We start from the raw sequence: 13,657 nt of genomic DNA on the forward strand, positions 1-13,657 counted from the left end.
TGGCCTTCTCAACATCCCCTGGCAACAAGTTCCACGGGTTGTCTGTGTTGTGAGAGGAAGTATTTCTTTTGTTTTAAACCTGCTGCGTATTAATTTCATTGGGTGACCCCTGGTTCTTGTCTTACGTGATGGAGGAAATAACATTTCCTTATTCACCTTTTTCCCCACCAGTCAAAATTTTATGGGCCTCTATCCTATCTTCCCCCTCCCCCCCCAGTCTCTTTTCCAACCTGAAAAGTCCCGTCTTTTTAATCGCTCTTCATATGGAAAGCTATTCCATAGCCCTAAAATTTTCGTTGCTCTTCTATGTACCTTTTCTAATTCCAATATATCTTTGAGATGGTGCAACCAGATCTGCACCATGCTATTCAAGATGTGGGCGTGCCATGGATTTATATAGTAAAAGTGGAGGAGCTTGTTTTGCCAGACTGGTCAGCAAAGCCAATGCTGACATACTACATGAAAAGGCTGCAACACACCAAGTCTCTGGACTGCAGCGACATGCAGAAAGCCTTATAAGCCAATCACTGTCAAAGACAACTTTAGAAGTACTTGATGAGGTTGTTAATGTGGGAGAGACAAGTTTATGCACACAAACATAGTTGTTGCATCATACTTTCTATTTAAGCAAGAGCTACCACACACTACAAACTGGAGGCCAATGTTAAGTGCATTGTCACTAGTTAATCCTGAAGTTGGATGCTGGTTCCAAAAAAATTGGCAAATGCTTACTATCTTTCTGCAAGAAATTCAACTGACTGGTTAGACCAGGGGTGGGCAAACTTTTTGGCCTGAGGGCCACATGTGGGTGGGGAAATTGAATGTAGGCTTGGGGGTGTGGTGTGCAGGAAGGGGCTGAGGGGAAAGGGTTGGGGCACAGAGAGGGTGTGGGAGGAGGCTAAGGGCAGGGGGTTGGGGTGCAGGAGGGGGTTGAGGTTTGGGCCAGGCCAGCATGGGGCTGCTTACCTGGAGCAGCTCTGGGGTGGCAGCAGTGCTAAGACAGGCTGCCTGCCTGCCCTGACCCCATGCTGCTCTTGGAAGTGGCCGGCACCATATCCTTGTGTCCCCTGGGGGAGGGAGGACAGAGGGCTCTGCATGCTACCCTAGCCTGTGGGTACCTCCCCTGAAGCTCCCATTGGCTGCGGTTCCCTGTTCCTGGTCAATGGGAGCTGCGGGGGGTGGTGCTAGCAGGCAAGGGCAGTGCATGGAGCCCTCTGCCCGCCCTCCCCACCGGGGCTGCAGGGACGTGTTGCCAGCTGCTTCTGGGAATGGCACGGGGTCCATGGCGCCATGGGAGTGGCAATCCTGCGGGCTGGATCCAAAGCTCTGACTGGCCGGATGGGGCCTGCAGGCCATAGTTTGCCCACCCCTGGGTTAGACATATGCAGTGCAACAGTGAAAGACTCAGGAGTTGAAAAAGTGAAGAACTCTCACCACATTCAAAACATTTATGTACATGGCTGATGAATGCACTGATGCAAATAGGTATCAGGTATTAAGTCATTGTGTACATTGATGTCAGTGGTAGGTCAATAGATGTGTTTTCTATAACCTGAACATCTAGAAATGCATCAGCTGCATCTGTGACAATCCATATCTTAGAGTTAAATTCTTGTAATTTAAACCCCAAACAGATGGTTGCTTGTGCATTTGATGGAGCTGCAAACTTCTCTGGAGACCTAGTGGAGTACAAGCTTTGCTCAGAGAAAAGTATAACCCTAATCTCTCCTATTCACACTACAGAGGCCATCTACTTCAACAAGCACTAGTACCAGCTGTAGAATCTCCAAAAGACATTTAAAAAGCCATAAATTTAATGTCTTCATTATGCTTTTGCTTAAAACAAAGTCCGGAAAGACTGACTATCCTGGGGGGGGGAATGGATACACTGGGACTGAGATCATATGATTCCAATCTGGGAATACCCACTGGCTTTCTCATGAATGACCTCTGGCTGTTGTCTTAAAATTACTGCAATGGTTATTACTGGCTTTGGAAAGTATCTAGCAAGATAGGACAGATCTAAGTGGTGAGGCTGGTGGACTACTTCTGCTGCTATGTTCAGAGAAGACTATCATCATTCTCTCTTTTGCAAGTCTACTGTTGAAACCACTTGGGTCATTAAATAATGCCATCTGGGCATCTGCAACAACAATAGTAGACCTTTGTCCAGCAATTGATTCAAATTTAGCGTCTATCAGAGTGATACGTTGAAAACATACTGGAGGAAGCAAAGACTTCAGTCCAGAAGTTAACTAATGACAGCACTTGTATTGAATCCTTAAGTGAAGAGGACAAGATGTGTTTCAGCCAGCTGAAAAAGTATACAGACTTGATTCTTACAAATCTACAACAGCTACTTCTGGATTGTCCTCAGCCTCTACGTAGCTTTTTACAGATGCCTGTCTTATAAAACACTGACAGTGGAGTGGAGTGGGGCAGTACCAGAAATGGGCTGCCATGTGATCAGGACAGAATAGAGAATGTGAACCTACAGTGGAATATCATAAGTCAAATCATTCATTCATTCATCTTCAACTTCTTTATCATCACTCGTGGCTTGACCCAATCTTTGTGCTATGTTTCCTGGGATGAAAGAAGTAGGAATTCATCTCTTGCTACTCCCAGTCACTACAGCTACAGCTGAATGTTCTTTTTCTTCATTGAATAGAATTTTTTTGTTCCGAAAGAAGTTGCCTTCTATCTGATCACATGAATGAACTAATGAGCATATCAATGAACTAATGAGCATACCAAAGATGAACTTCTCAAATGCACTGCATTCATTAACAGAGTTGTTCAAACTTACAAAAAGAAATCAAGAAGGATGAAGATGTATGCTTCATACAAGGCTTGAGTAGCCAACCTTAAGTGGTGGTGGTGGTGTTTTTAACATGAGTTAAATCTAATAAAATGGCTGTGGAAATATTTTTGCAATTTTTACTATGATGCCATACAGCCCACCTTCACCCTCATGGTCTCATCATCATTGACCCTCACTCATCCTGTAAATTCAAACAGTTCCCATCTCTCCCTCATCTCCTTCCCCCCCTCCCCCCATTTCAGTTCCTGGGGAAAACACTAGCTGTAGCTTCTCTAGGCCTTAGTTCATGGAATATCAAAACTTGACTGTCCATTCCATGGCACTTGACCAGAAGTTGTCTTAGCCTGCCAACACATGCAGTGGAGCCATCTTTGGGTCTACACACGCCTAGCAACTGGAGCCACCAAGATGGATGAAGCGACTTTGGAAGAACTTGTCAAGCGTGTTTGTTTGTTTGTTTGTTTTTTTATACGTCTGAGACACTGGTGGACATCTTGGCAGCCATTTTTGTCCTACCAGAGGGACTTATTTAAAAAAAAATGTAGACGTCAACTGGTGGCTGTTGTTCGTGACTCTTGCTATAGCCACAGATTCCTCATATGTAGATTGGTGCTTCTGGAGCAGGGCTATGAGCATAGACTGGTGGGATTACATCATCATGCAGACCTGGGACGCCCAGCAGTGGCTCCAGAACTTTCACATGAAGCAGTTGATGTTTCTAGAGCTTTCTGAACAGCTTGCCCTGACCCTGCAGTGTCAGGGTGCGTACATGAGGGAGACCATGCCAATCCAGAAGCAGGTTCCTATAGCCAGCTACCAGATGGCTATCCCTGACTGCTATAGGTTTATAGCTACCCAGTTTTGTGTTGGCAAATCAGCTGTATTGGTAGCAGTTTGCGAGGCAATCAGAACTGTGATTTATTCAAAGGTTAGTGGGCATAAACAAAGTCCCTGAAATAATTGCTGGTGTTTGGAAAGCCCATTTTCTCAACTGTGCTGTGGCCATAGATGGGACTGGTGCCTTTAGTTTTGCCCTCCTCTGTGCATTCAAAATGCTCCTAAACCCCAAAGAATTCTGCTCCATCATTGTGCAGTATCTGGTTGAACACACTGGCCAATTGATGGACTCTAACATAGGCTGTACAGCCTAAGTATGTAATGCCAGGATTTTCCATAGATTGGGACACTCTTCCCACCAAGTGATGTTATAAATGGGTAACTGTCCCACTGGGGGACCCTGTGTTGTGCCCACTTTTGCCATGACATTTTAACCCGTACTCTGATGTCAGAGGGTCTGGCAAAAGAAGGCTAATTATACTCTCACTAGCTGTAGAATGTGTTTGGTGGATTGAAATCCTGTTGGTGTTCTTTTCAGAAACATTTGAATGCCAAATTTATCAATGCCGTCTGCAGTATTGTGCCCTGCTGCATTCTGCATAATGTCTGTGAGGACTAAGTTGAGCCATTCCAACAGCAGTGGACTCAGGATCCTGCTGGATTGCTTGACTGGTACACAGACCCAAAAAGTGCACCTGTCCTAACTGGAGCAGGATCCCTATATGCAATGGAAATCAGGGATGTTTTTTGTGACCACACTGTGGGCTTGCACAGGCCTTAGGATGAGGGTGAATAATTCATGTGTGAATGTAAGTGCATCCTAATAGTATTTTGCTCACCATTTATATCTGTTGGGAGATGGGTTCTATTCACCCATCCCACTAGAGGTGGTGGTTCTTATGAGTTTGAACTTATGGATGCAGTGCAATATATTGTTGTTGTGCATTTTTTCTTTATTGTATAAAATAGGCACGTGTTTTAACTTACTGTTTTGGATTGCCATGTAAGTCAGCTTTAGTAAAGATGATAAACAGTTCTCGTGACTCCATCTCGGTGTGGAAATAAAATCACTATTTCTAGACATGCATCTAATAACTGACTACATATAGGACACTCAAAATTAGTGAAACAGAGCTTGGAGTGTTTTATGTCCCTCTGCTCTTTAGCCCTTCTAGTGTGTGCTGCATGCGCTAGCCCTGTTGCACCAGCGTGGAGGAGTGAACAGGGTACACTTGTCTCCACATAATGTTTATTCCTTGTGGTATGGACCACTCAACCACAGAATTGTGCAGTTCTCTGACATGGGAACACTGCACCATGGAGGGGACTCATGGAATGGGGCTGGAACAGGAGGGGCTGGAGTTGGAGTCTGCAGTCTCACTGTCGTGAACACAAGCAGTCTCTCAACCAGTTACTTCTGTTGTACTCTATTTTCCCCTCTCAAGCACTGTTTGGCAGCGCAATTGCTGGAAAACAATCTCTCCTCGCTCAGCGCAGCCTCTTTTTGTCTGGACCTGGCCATTGGTATTGAAGTTGCTGACTGGCCTTATTCAGGATGTCCATCATTCTTCATGTACCTGTTTCATTGACAGGCGTATGCCTCCTCCACAAGGTTCATGGCTGGCTATTGTAGCCCTGCAGAGGTGGAAGGGCATACCAAGCCAAATGAAAGAACACATTATTGTCTGAGTATTTTAAAAAAATAGTTTGACTTCATCTGAAATCTTAAGATCAAAAAATGATACTCTGGGTTTATTATATTCAGATAACATTCTGTTCTCAGACACTGCTGAGAGTTGAGCAGAAAGTAGTTACACATTACAGTGAAGTCCAATTTACAAGATCAATTTTAATTTTAAATTTAAACAGCTCATTTTCCCCTTGTGGGGGAGGAGACAGCTTACCATCGCTTACTCTGTATGGTTTTATAATCCTCTTAGGCTGTCCACTTTCTGTAGGACATAATACTTCTGGCAATTCCTGAATGTCAAAGGGATCTTGTGTTCCAAGCTACTGGGGACAAGCTACCTGTGTATGATAAAGGGCTTATTGGCCCTGACCAGCAATCGACAAGAGGAGGGGGCTAGTGACCTATAGAGGAGCCCTATTTAATAAGCCTTTCCCCTGAAATGTGACCACCTATTTGGAGTTCCTGCTTCAGGAAAGTTTGCAATCTGCAAATGGGATTGGGTGAAAATTCATGGGCAAATCACCAGGAGGCTGTTATCCTGCAGATGTATTGCAGCCCCCCGGAAAGCGCCCTGCATTTGGGCAGTGACCCTGGTGCAGCTTGGATTGACAATACATCCTCAATGGACTACATACTGGACAACATGGACTCTTAATACAGCATCCATAGAGTGTATAGACACCCCAGGCACAGGCCAGACTTATAATAGGTTATACATCATCTAAATAACATTCCCCGTTCCCCTGGGATTGTACTTGTGTAATATGGGACTTCAAAGCATCCCCTTCTCCACCACATTTCTATATTCAATAACAAAATAAGAGTTTGCATTTATAAAGTACCTTTCAGCTGAGGATTTCTGGAAAGCACTTTCCAAACATTCGCAAAACACCCATGGGAGGTACAACAGGTACATATTAGACATCCATTCTGCAGATGATAAAGTGAGGCAGAGAGAAGTGACTTGCCCAAGGTCACACAGTGGGTAGTATGGCACCAAGGGACTACATACAACTCCCCCAGTGTATTTCAGACTGTGAATATGGCACCAATGGATTATATACCCCCATTATAGTAATTGGATATGCAGCTCATCCTGGTCTGATTTGTATGGTGTGTTGTAATACCAGAAAAGTCTGTGTAAGAATTTTAATTTTAACATACCTGCACATCTTTGACAGCATCATTATCAAGTAAAAATTGAATCATAACTGCTTGTGTAATATTTGTATTCACTTCCCAGTATTCATTGTGTCACCCCACCACATGGAATTCAAAATGGTTCTGGCAGGTCTTCCACCATTAGTTGATATATGCTGCTACCCCTGGCTTGTAATAATAATTTTCATTGGGGCATAAGCTGAAAATCCATCCCATCCATATATTTAATAACAAACATGGGGTCAGAAACTTACCAGACTCTGGCACTACTACTGCCTTCTCTGCTTTTGTTGCTGCGGGGTGTTCCTCTCGGCTATCCTCACATGCTGTGTCTGCTCTAGTAGTAAAGCCTCTTCAGGGACCATTGTAAGTACCAGAGAGTCACTTCCTGAGCTTGATCCAGTGGCTGCTGGCTCTCCTTTGATGCTGCCTGAGAGTTGGGGGTTATAAGGATGCCATCTCTGTTAAGTAGATTGTCATGCACCACCATGGGCTCAGTGGTCAGTGCAGTTCTCTTTACCCTGCCAAAGGCCTCGTAGAAGAGGCAGGGAGTTCCCGGATTTGGGCTGTCATCTCTGACTTTGGAGTGGTTGGTCTTGAGCTGATTGAGTCTCTCTCTGCATGGACCAGCTGTCTGGTGAATCCCCAACTTCGCACACTTCTGCAACATTTCCTGGGACACGTGATCATTTCTGCTACTCTTGATGAAGTCAGACATCTTGTTTGCCTCACACCAGAGATTAACCAGAATCTGGCTGTGTTCCCATGGCCACCTAGCAGTGCACGTAGTGTGGGGCTTGTGATGAATGGGCTCACAAATTTGCCCTAAGTGTGAGTTTTAACTGTAAAAAGTGAGTGTAAATTCATATGATGTCACGGTAACCTATTCTAACAAATGTTGTAACGAGTGCAAGAGAACCAGACAAAGCAGCTCAATTAGCCTAAACCACAAAGGCCACGTTGATAATTTCAACAGTCTTTGAATTATATGCTTGACTTATGAACAGGAGATGTGAAGTTAATATACCAATATTGATATTTCAGATATTAGGCCTAATTGGTGAACAAAATAATAAAGGTAGAGGCTATTCCACCCATCACTCCCTTTTTGGGGTTCTTAAAACATTTTTATGCGGGGGAAAGTCTGAAAACAAAAATACAGATGAAGAACAGACAGAAACTACTGCAGTGAGCTTCACCATCATAGCTGCCCCCGCTTCAATTTCCTAGAGCCCTGGACTTTTCTCATCCTGATCCTGAGAGGTATCCTGACCAGAATGGGCCAGAGAGAGAGGGACCCAGGTGACATCGCCACCCCTGCCGGCTCCAGCTGAATCCCAAATGCCACCTGGGATGACCATTATACCATCTTTGATACCATCGAAGAGACTATCAAACAAGGGGCCTTTTTCTTCGGACTTCAGCAACAGCAATGAGCTGAGATGGGCTGGAGATTTCCTCATTGCTGCTGTTGAAGTCCAATTTTAGAAGAAAAAGGCCCCTTGTTTGATACCATCGAAGAGACTATCAAAGACAGGAATAACTGTCCTTTTGTGGCGGGGAAGAGAAGAAGTTAGGAAATCTCCAGCCCTTCTCACCTAACTTCTCTTTTCCCAAAAAGGACAGTTATTCCTGTCTTTGATACCATTGAAGAGACTGTCAAACAACATTTTTTTTTTCTTCTGAAAACTCTCTACAGGGAAAGGGGACGAGATGTTAAAGTGAAAGCCATATTTAATACTTTACATTTCAAATGCTTTAACTGCTTTTCCTTTTCTGTATCCTTAACAAAAGGTTAAAAGGATATTTAATGATGTTTTCTATGGTGCTAAAGCGGCTGAAGTCTCTGTATCCTAATTCCCGAACCTTGTTTTCTGCTATTTAATGTTAAACAGTGACTGGGTTATGCTAATACATTTGGCCCATTTATACCATGTATATTAATACAACCGGCTGCTTTTTGTTGCTGGGCATAGTGAACACAGGAGATGGTTGAACCCAGTTCAACTGTCAGCATGGAAAGGAAGGATTGCTTCCAATGCCTGGGAACTGACTAGGTAGTTTCGGACGCGAAGGTCTGAGAAACACCGGCCCAGAGGATTGTGGTATAGTGGTGACAGACTCTTTGGCCGCAGGTCTAGGGACCCAGGCTTGAGCTGCATCCATGCTATAGAAAGACGGCGCTTGGAGTCACAGCAGGGCTTGGGCTCACTTGCACCTCCCCTCACCTCCCCTTGGTGGATCCTAAGACCCAGGTCCTGAGAGCTCACTGACTCATCAGAATATTTTTATGTGGATGATAGAGAAGAAGGGGGTAAGGACTCAAGCCTGGGTCTGAGGCTGTGTTTATAATGCAGTGTTAAACATACCCAGAGCTAGTGGAGTTTCTAATGTGTCAAATGTATATTAGTCATAGGCACATACAAAAAAGCTGGAGTCCCTAAGCAAGGTCCAGAGACAGCACCTTCCACAGCAACTAGGAATAAAAGTGGAGATGAGCTTCTTACGAGGATTCTGGATCTGGACTCTGATGCAAGGAGAGCCTATGTTGGCTGCAAGGTGTCCAAAATTTTCAAGCTCTTTCTTTATATGATGTTATACATATGTGATAGGTAGGTAAGAGAGATTCCCATTTGACAAAGGGCAAGAGACTTGCCCTGTGCTTTGACCACTGGACCATGCCATATCTAGAAGACGTTAGGAGTTTACCTTACAGTTGTATTTTAAGGATTGGGGTTTTTATTTTGCTAAATTTCATTAGTTTCCTTGTTTTTTCAGTTTGTTGGACAAAGCACCTGATGGACCAGTATTCATTGGTTTGTGTTTTCTGGTTAGAGCGATGGATGCCATAGGCTTTGCTGCAGCAGTGACAGCATCATTTTCTATTCTTGCAAAAGCTTTTCCCAATAATATAGCTACAGTAATGGTATGTACAGAACTACACATTTTAGTCAAATATCCAGAATAAAAGTGTTTTAATGACTCTCATATCTTTATGCATTTTGTATACCAAACAGCCACTGTAACCATACAGCTAGTGTCAAGTGTACCATATGCTCATCCAGCTTAAAAAATAAAAATAAAAAAAAATCTCTAAAATGCTATATGCGTGAAGGAATAAACACGATTCAGGTGCAACAAAAGTTAGGTAGGTCCTGCAACAATGGAAGGAATGAGGATGTAAAACTGAGTTCATTCAGTAATTTATACAGGAGCATTAGAAAATAAGTCTTTGACTTTCTGAGGATTAGTTGAAGAGGGATTTTTAATATATTCTTGTTGTGATCCATTTGCCAGTGTTTGAAACATGGGTGGAAGACTGACAGACAACGTACAACTTGAAAGCTTTTTAAAAATGCAACCATTTAATCTAGTCTTCATGAAAACTGAATTCTGTTATGACATGGCATATGACATTACACAACAAAAGGAAATGTCTTGGCTTATCATACAGCTTTCTGCTTAAGAATCAATCTGTAACCAGAGGCTTCAGTGAGGAGTTAAACCATCACAGCTGGGATTTTTTCTTCTAAGGTTCATCAGTTCTAGTGGGACTGTTACAAAGTGCTGTTGTGTCCAGCTGCATTGGTGATGACTTCACTAGGAATAGACAGAAGGGAGAGCATGCTGACCAAACCCTGCATGATACTAATGTTGTACCCTAGCTTTAAAAACAGCAAGCCAGTAGCAATGGGAGGAGGGATCTAAAAAGTGGGTATGGCTGGAGACTTGGAGTAGGAATTGGTGCTGATGTTTAATTACATAGAAGTAATAATTTTTTTGTTTGGGGTAGCTGAGGAGAGCTGAAGTGCAGGGGAGGATGGAGGGTTAAATAAAATTTTAATTGGGGGGGGGGGAAAAAAACCTTTGACAAGATCAGGTCCTCCATTTCCCTATGCAAGGCCCCAGGTCAAGAAGGTACTTAAAGAGACTTGTTGAACTTGGGCCTCTGGCACCTGTCAATCTTGCTCTAAATATAAGCTGATCAAATGATGTAACATATGTTGGCAATGGGGACTAATGGTACTATAACAGGAAGAGAGGAAGTCCAGGTAGGTCCCCTTCATCCTGTTCTTTGAGGTTGTATCCAATAAAATAAACTTAATGGATCAAACGTATCTCTCTTGTAGCTTGATAGACTTCATTAGATTGTTGCAAGGGCTAAACTTGACCAATTGTATGTAGGTAGAAAAGTTATTTAATTTAAGGCATCTTTCACCCAAGCCCCAAAGAGGTGACTTGATGATGATTCATTGCGATATGCTTACTAAGTTCTCCCCTTCAGGTTCTAATGTAATTTTGTATTCGGGAAATGTGGTCACTTCATTGCTGGCCTCTTTGCAGATGTATTGGGTATATGGAACAGCACTGGAGATGTTTTTCCCTAGGAACTGAGTACATTAGGCATCATTTGAGTGGCTAAGACTGAAAAAGGAAGCAGTACATTTGGTCTTACTCTTAAAAGCTCACTTAGCTTTTAACCAGCCAACTTTCAGTCTCCCTTTGCTGTCCTTGCATGTAAAGGTTTTGATTTATGGTTATGATTTGTTCTAGCTCTTGATCAATGACCTACTAATGATCTACTAACCTTTGTTCTCTTTCTCTCCTTCGCCCCCTCCCCCCACAGGGCAGTCTTGAAATTTTTACAGGGCTTGGACTAGTGCTGGGCCCACCTATAGGTGGCTTTTTGTATCAGTCCTTTGGCTATGAAGTCCCTTTCATAGTGCTAGGATGCTTAGTGCTGATCCTGGTGCCTCTGAACATGTACCTCTTACCAAAATACGGTAGGCTCTTTTCCTTCCACTTCCTTTGTTCGATATTTCAAATTTGAGATGGATGAATAGATACTCACTCTAGTAAAACCCTTTAATTCCACTTGTATGTAGCTATCCTTGTGAGATCCCTGGAGATGGATCAAGCGCAAGAAGTCTGTGGCAAAACTGCAACTGATTTTAATGGTGCAGGATCAGGTCCTTGTTGAACATAACTAAAAATCATGGATGCATGTGGCTTGGAATGAATCTCCTCTCTTGTGTCCATCCCTGTAAACACTAGCTTTCTCTGTTGCATTGAAATGAAGTGAGATTTTTCTACATGATGTGTCTCTTTGGGACTTTTAAACACTAAGTTGTCTTAGGGTAAGTCTACACAGAAAAAAAAATAAACCCCATAGCAGTGAGTCTCAGAGCCTGGATCAACTGACTTGGGCTTGCACTACTGGGCTAAAAATAGCAGTGTAGATCGGGGTTCTCAGACTTTTGTACTGGTGACCCCTTTCACACAGCAAGCCTCTGAGTGCGACCCCCCCTTATACATTAAAAACACTTTTTTATATATTTAACACCATTATAAATGCTGGAGGCAAAGCGGGGTTTGGGGTGGAGGATGACAGCTTGCGACTCCCCATGTAATAACCTCGCAACCCCCTGAGGGGTCCCGACCCCCAGTTTGAGAACCCTTGGTGTAGATGTTCCCACTTAGGAATGTCTACACTGCGATTTTTAGCCAAGTAGCAGGAGTCCAACTAGTTGACCCAGTCTCTGAGACGCACCGTTTTGGGTCTTTTTGCAGTGTAGATATACGGTACCTTTTGTCTCACCATGCTGTTGAGCAAGTTGGAGGTGTACAGTACCGAGGACAAAGGGATTTCTATGTATTGCATTCCACGATGCAAGATATATTTCACACGTGGAAGAGAATCCAGCTGCATGCAGTTCTTTGAAGTCTCATGTTGTGATTGCATTTCATTAGATCAAGTTTGGATGGCCCAGTTTTGGGGAGAAAAAGGTAGCTGGGAGGTATCTGTTGATCTAACATAAATAGCCTATGTTAAAAGATAGTCATATTGCTGGAGGGTGAAACTAATAGAAGAGTACAGGTGTGATTAACATTGGAGGATCAGAGGAACTGCGTGGCTAAAGACTCTAATCTTTTTAGGAAGCCCAAAAGGGAGAGGATGGCAATTATAACAAATCATAGGAGAGGAAGCACCATCTATATATACAAGTCTGTATCCTGCTTACTACTGTTAGATGAGATATGCTGGTTAACCATTTGTCTGTCTTTGGAAGATGGTTTATAGCTTGGATATAAATACTCTGAATTATGCAGCTTTGGAATTCTGCATTGTGGAAGTCCATTGTACAAAGAGCTATAGGATCTGATCTTGTAGATGATAGTGCATGTGAGTAGCAGTCTCATTGTATGCACAATGAGACCATACACATATTGAAGTGTGTGCAGGATCAGGCCCATGGAGCATAATTTAGAAATGTAAAACATCACAATGGCACCTGAAAAGTGGTTGTATTTCTTATATTTGTCTATTCTATCATCTTAGTCACTCAATAAGCATTTGCCAACTACCTTGTTCTAAACTGAAGGTATTAAGTAGGAAAATTTAAGTTCTGATTGCGTTCTTCATTTGTCAAGTTTCCAAGCTGGAGGCTTAAAATAAATAAATCTGATCTTATAACAATGTCCAAGGATGACCTGTAACATTCTAAATTTTGCTTCAGTTTGTGTGAGAGACAACTACCTTCAAAGCAGTGGGAGAGGGAGAAAACTGAATCTCGTAAGCAAGAAAGTGGGTTATAAGCGTATCGGATTAAACACAACCCATGTATCAAAGAACACAGTTTCTTTTCTTTTTTTAAAACAGATGCAATCGCTACCAAGGACTCGTTCTGGATGCTCATTACTCTGCCAAAAGTTGTACTTCTCTGTTCTACTATATTTTCACTAAGTGCATGTTTAGGCTTTTTGGATCCCACCATGTCACTGTTCGTTTCAGAGAAGGTGAGTCATCTTAATGTGCAAGAGATGGGTTAATGACTTCAGCAATATGGAGTACTTTAATCCAAATATTTTAAAATCAATGTTCTAATAAATCTTATTCTATCAAATGTGCTTATTGTCCGTGTTATCTGAGCCTGATATTGTAATACTGATTCTTACCCATTTCCTGTCTCTGGCTAGGTATGTACAGATAATGCATGTGAATGTCAGGGGGTTCACTTGCATGTGATTGGGTAAGAAGAGTATTTTCAGACTTTGCAGTAGCTGCCATTCTGGAATATTTGAACTGACTGAGCTCTTTAAATCTAAATTTATGAATTGTTGATGGCATTGTAGCATTCGCCTAT

At 42.8% G+C, this 13,657-nt stretch overlaps 1 protein-coding gene across 3 annotated transcripts in view; it reads left to right on the top strand.

Annotated features, from left to right (window-relative positions):
- SLC18B1 (solute carrier family 18 member B1) overlaps positions 1-13,657 on the top strand; it is a 35,508-nt gene that overhangs the window by 14,061 nt on the left and 7,790 nt on the right. For all 3 annotated transcript variants that reach the window (XM_039530001.1, XM_039530002.1, XM_039530003.1), the window contains exons 5-7: positions 9,291-9,438; positions 11,140-11,296; positions 13,174-13,310. In XM_039530001.1, coding sequence (XP_039385935.1) covers positions 9,291-9,438; positions 11,140-11,296; positions 13,174-13,310 — 442 coding nt within the window. The remainder of the gene's footprint in view (positions 1-9,290; positions 9,439-11,139; positions 11,297-13,173; positions 13,311-13,657) is intronic.

The sequence above is a fragment of the Mauremys reevesii genome, linkage group 3, assembly GCF_016161935.1.
Source record: "Mauremys reevesii isolate NIE-2019 linkage group 3, ASM1616193v1, whole genome shotgun sequence".
In the NCBI taxonomy this organism is placed as follows: domain Eukaryota; kingdom Metazoa; phylum Chordata; order Testudines; family Geoemydidae; genus Mauremys; species Mauremys reevesii.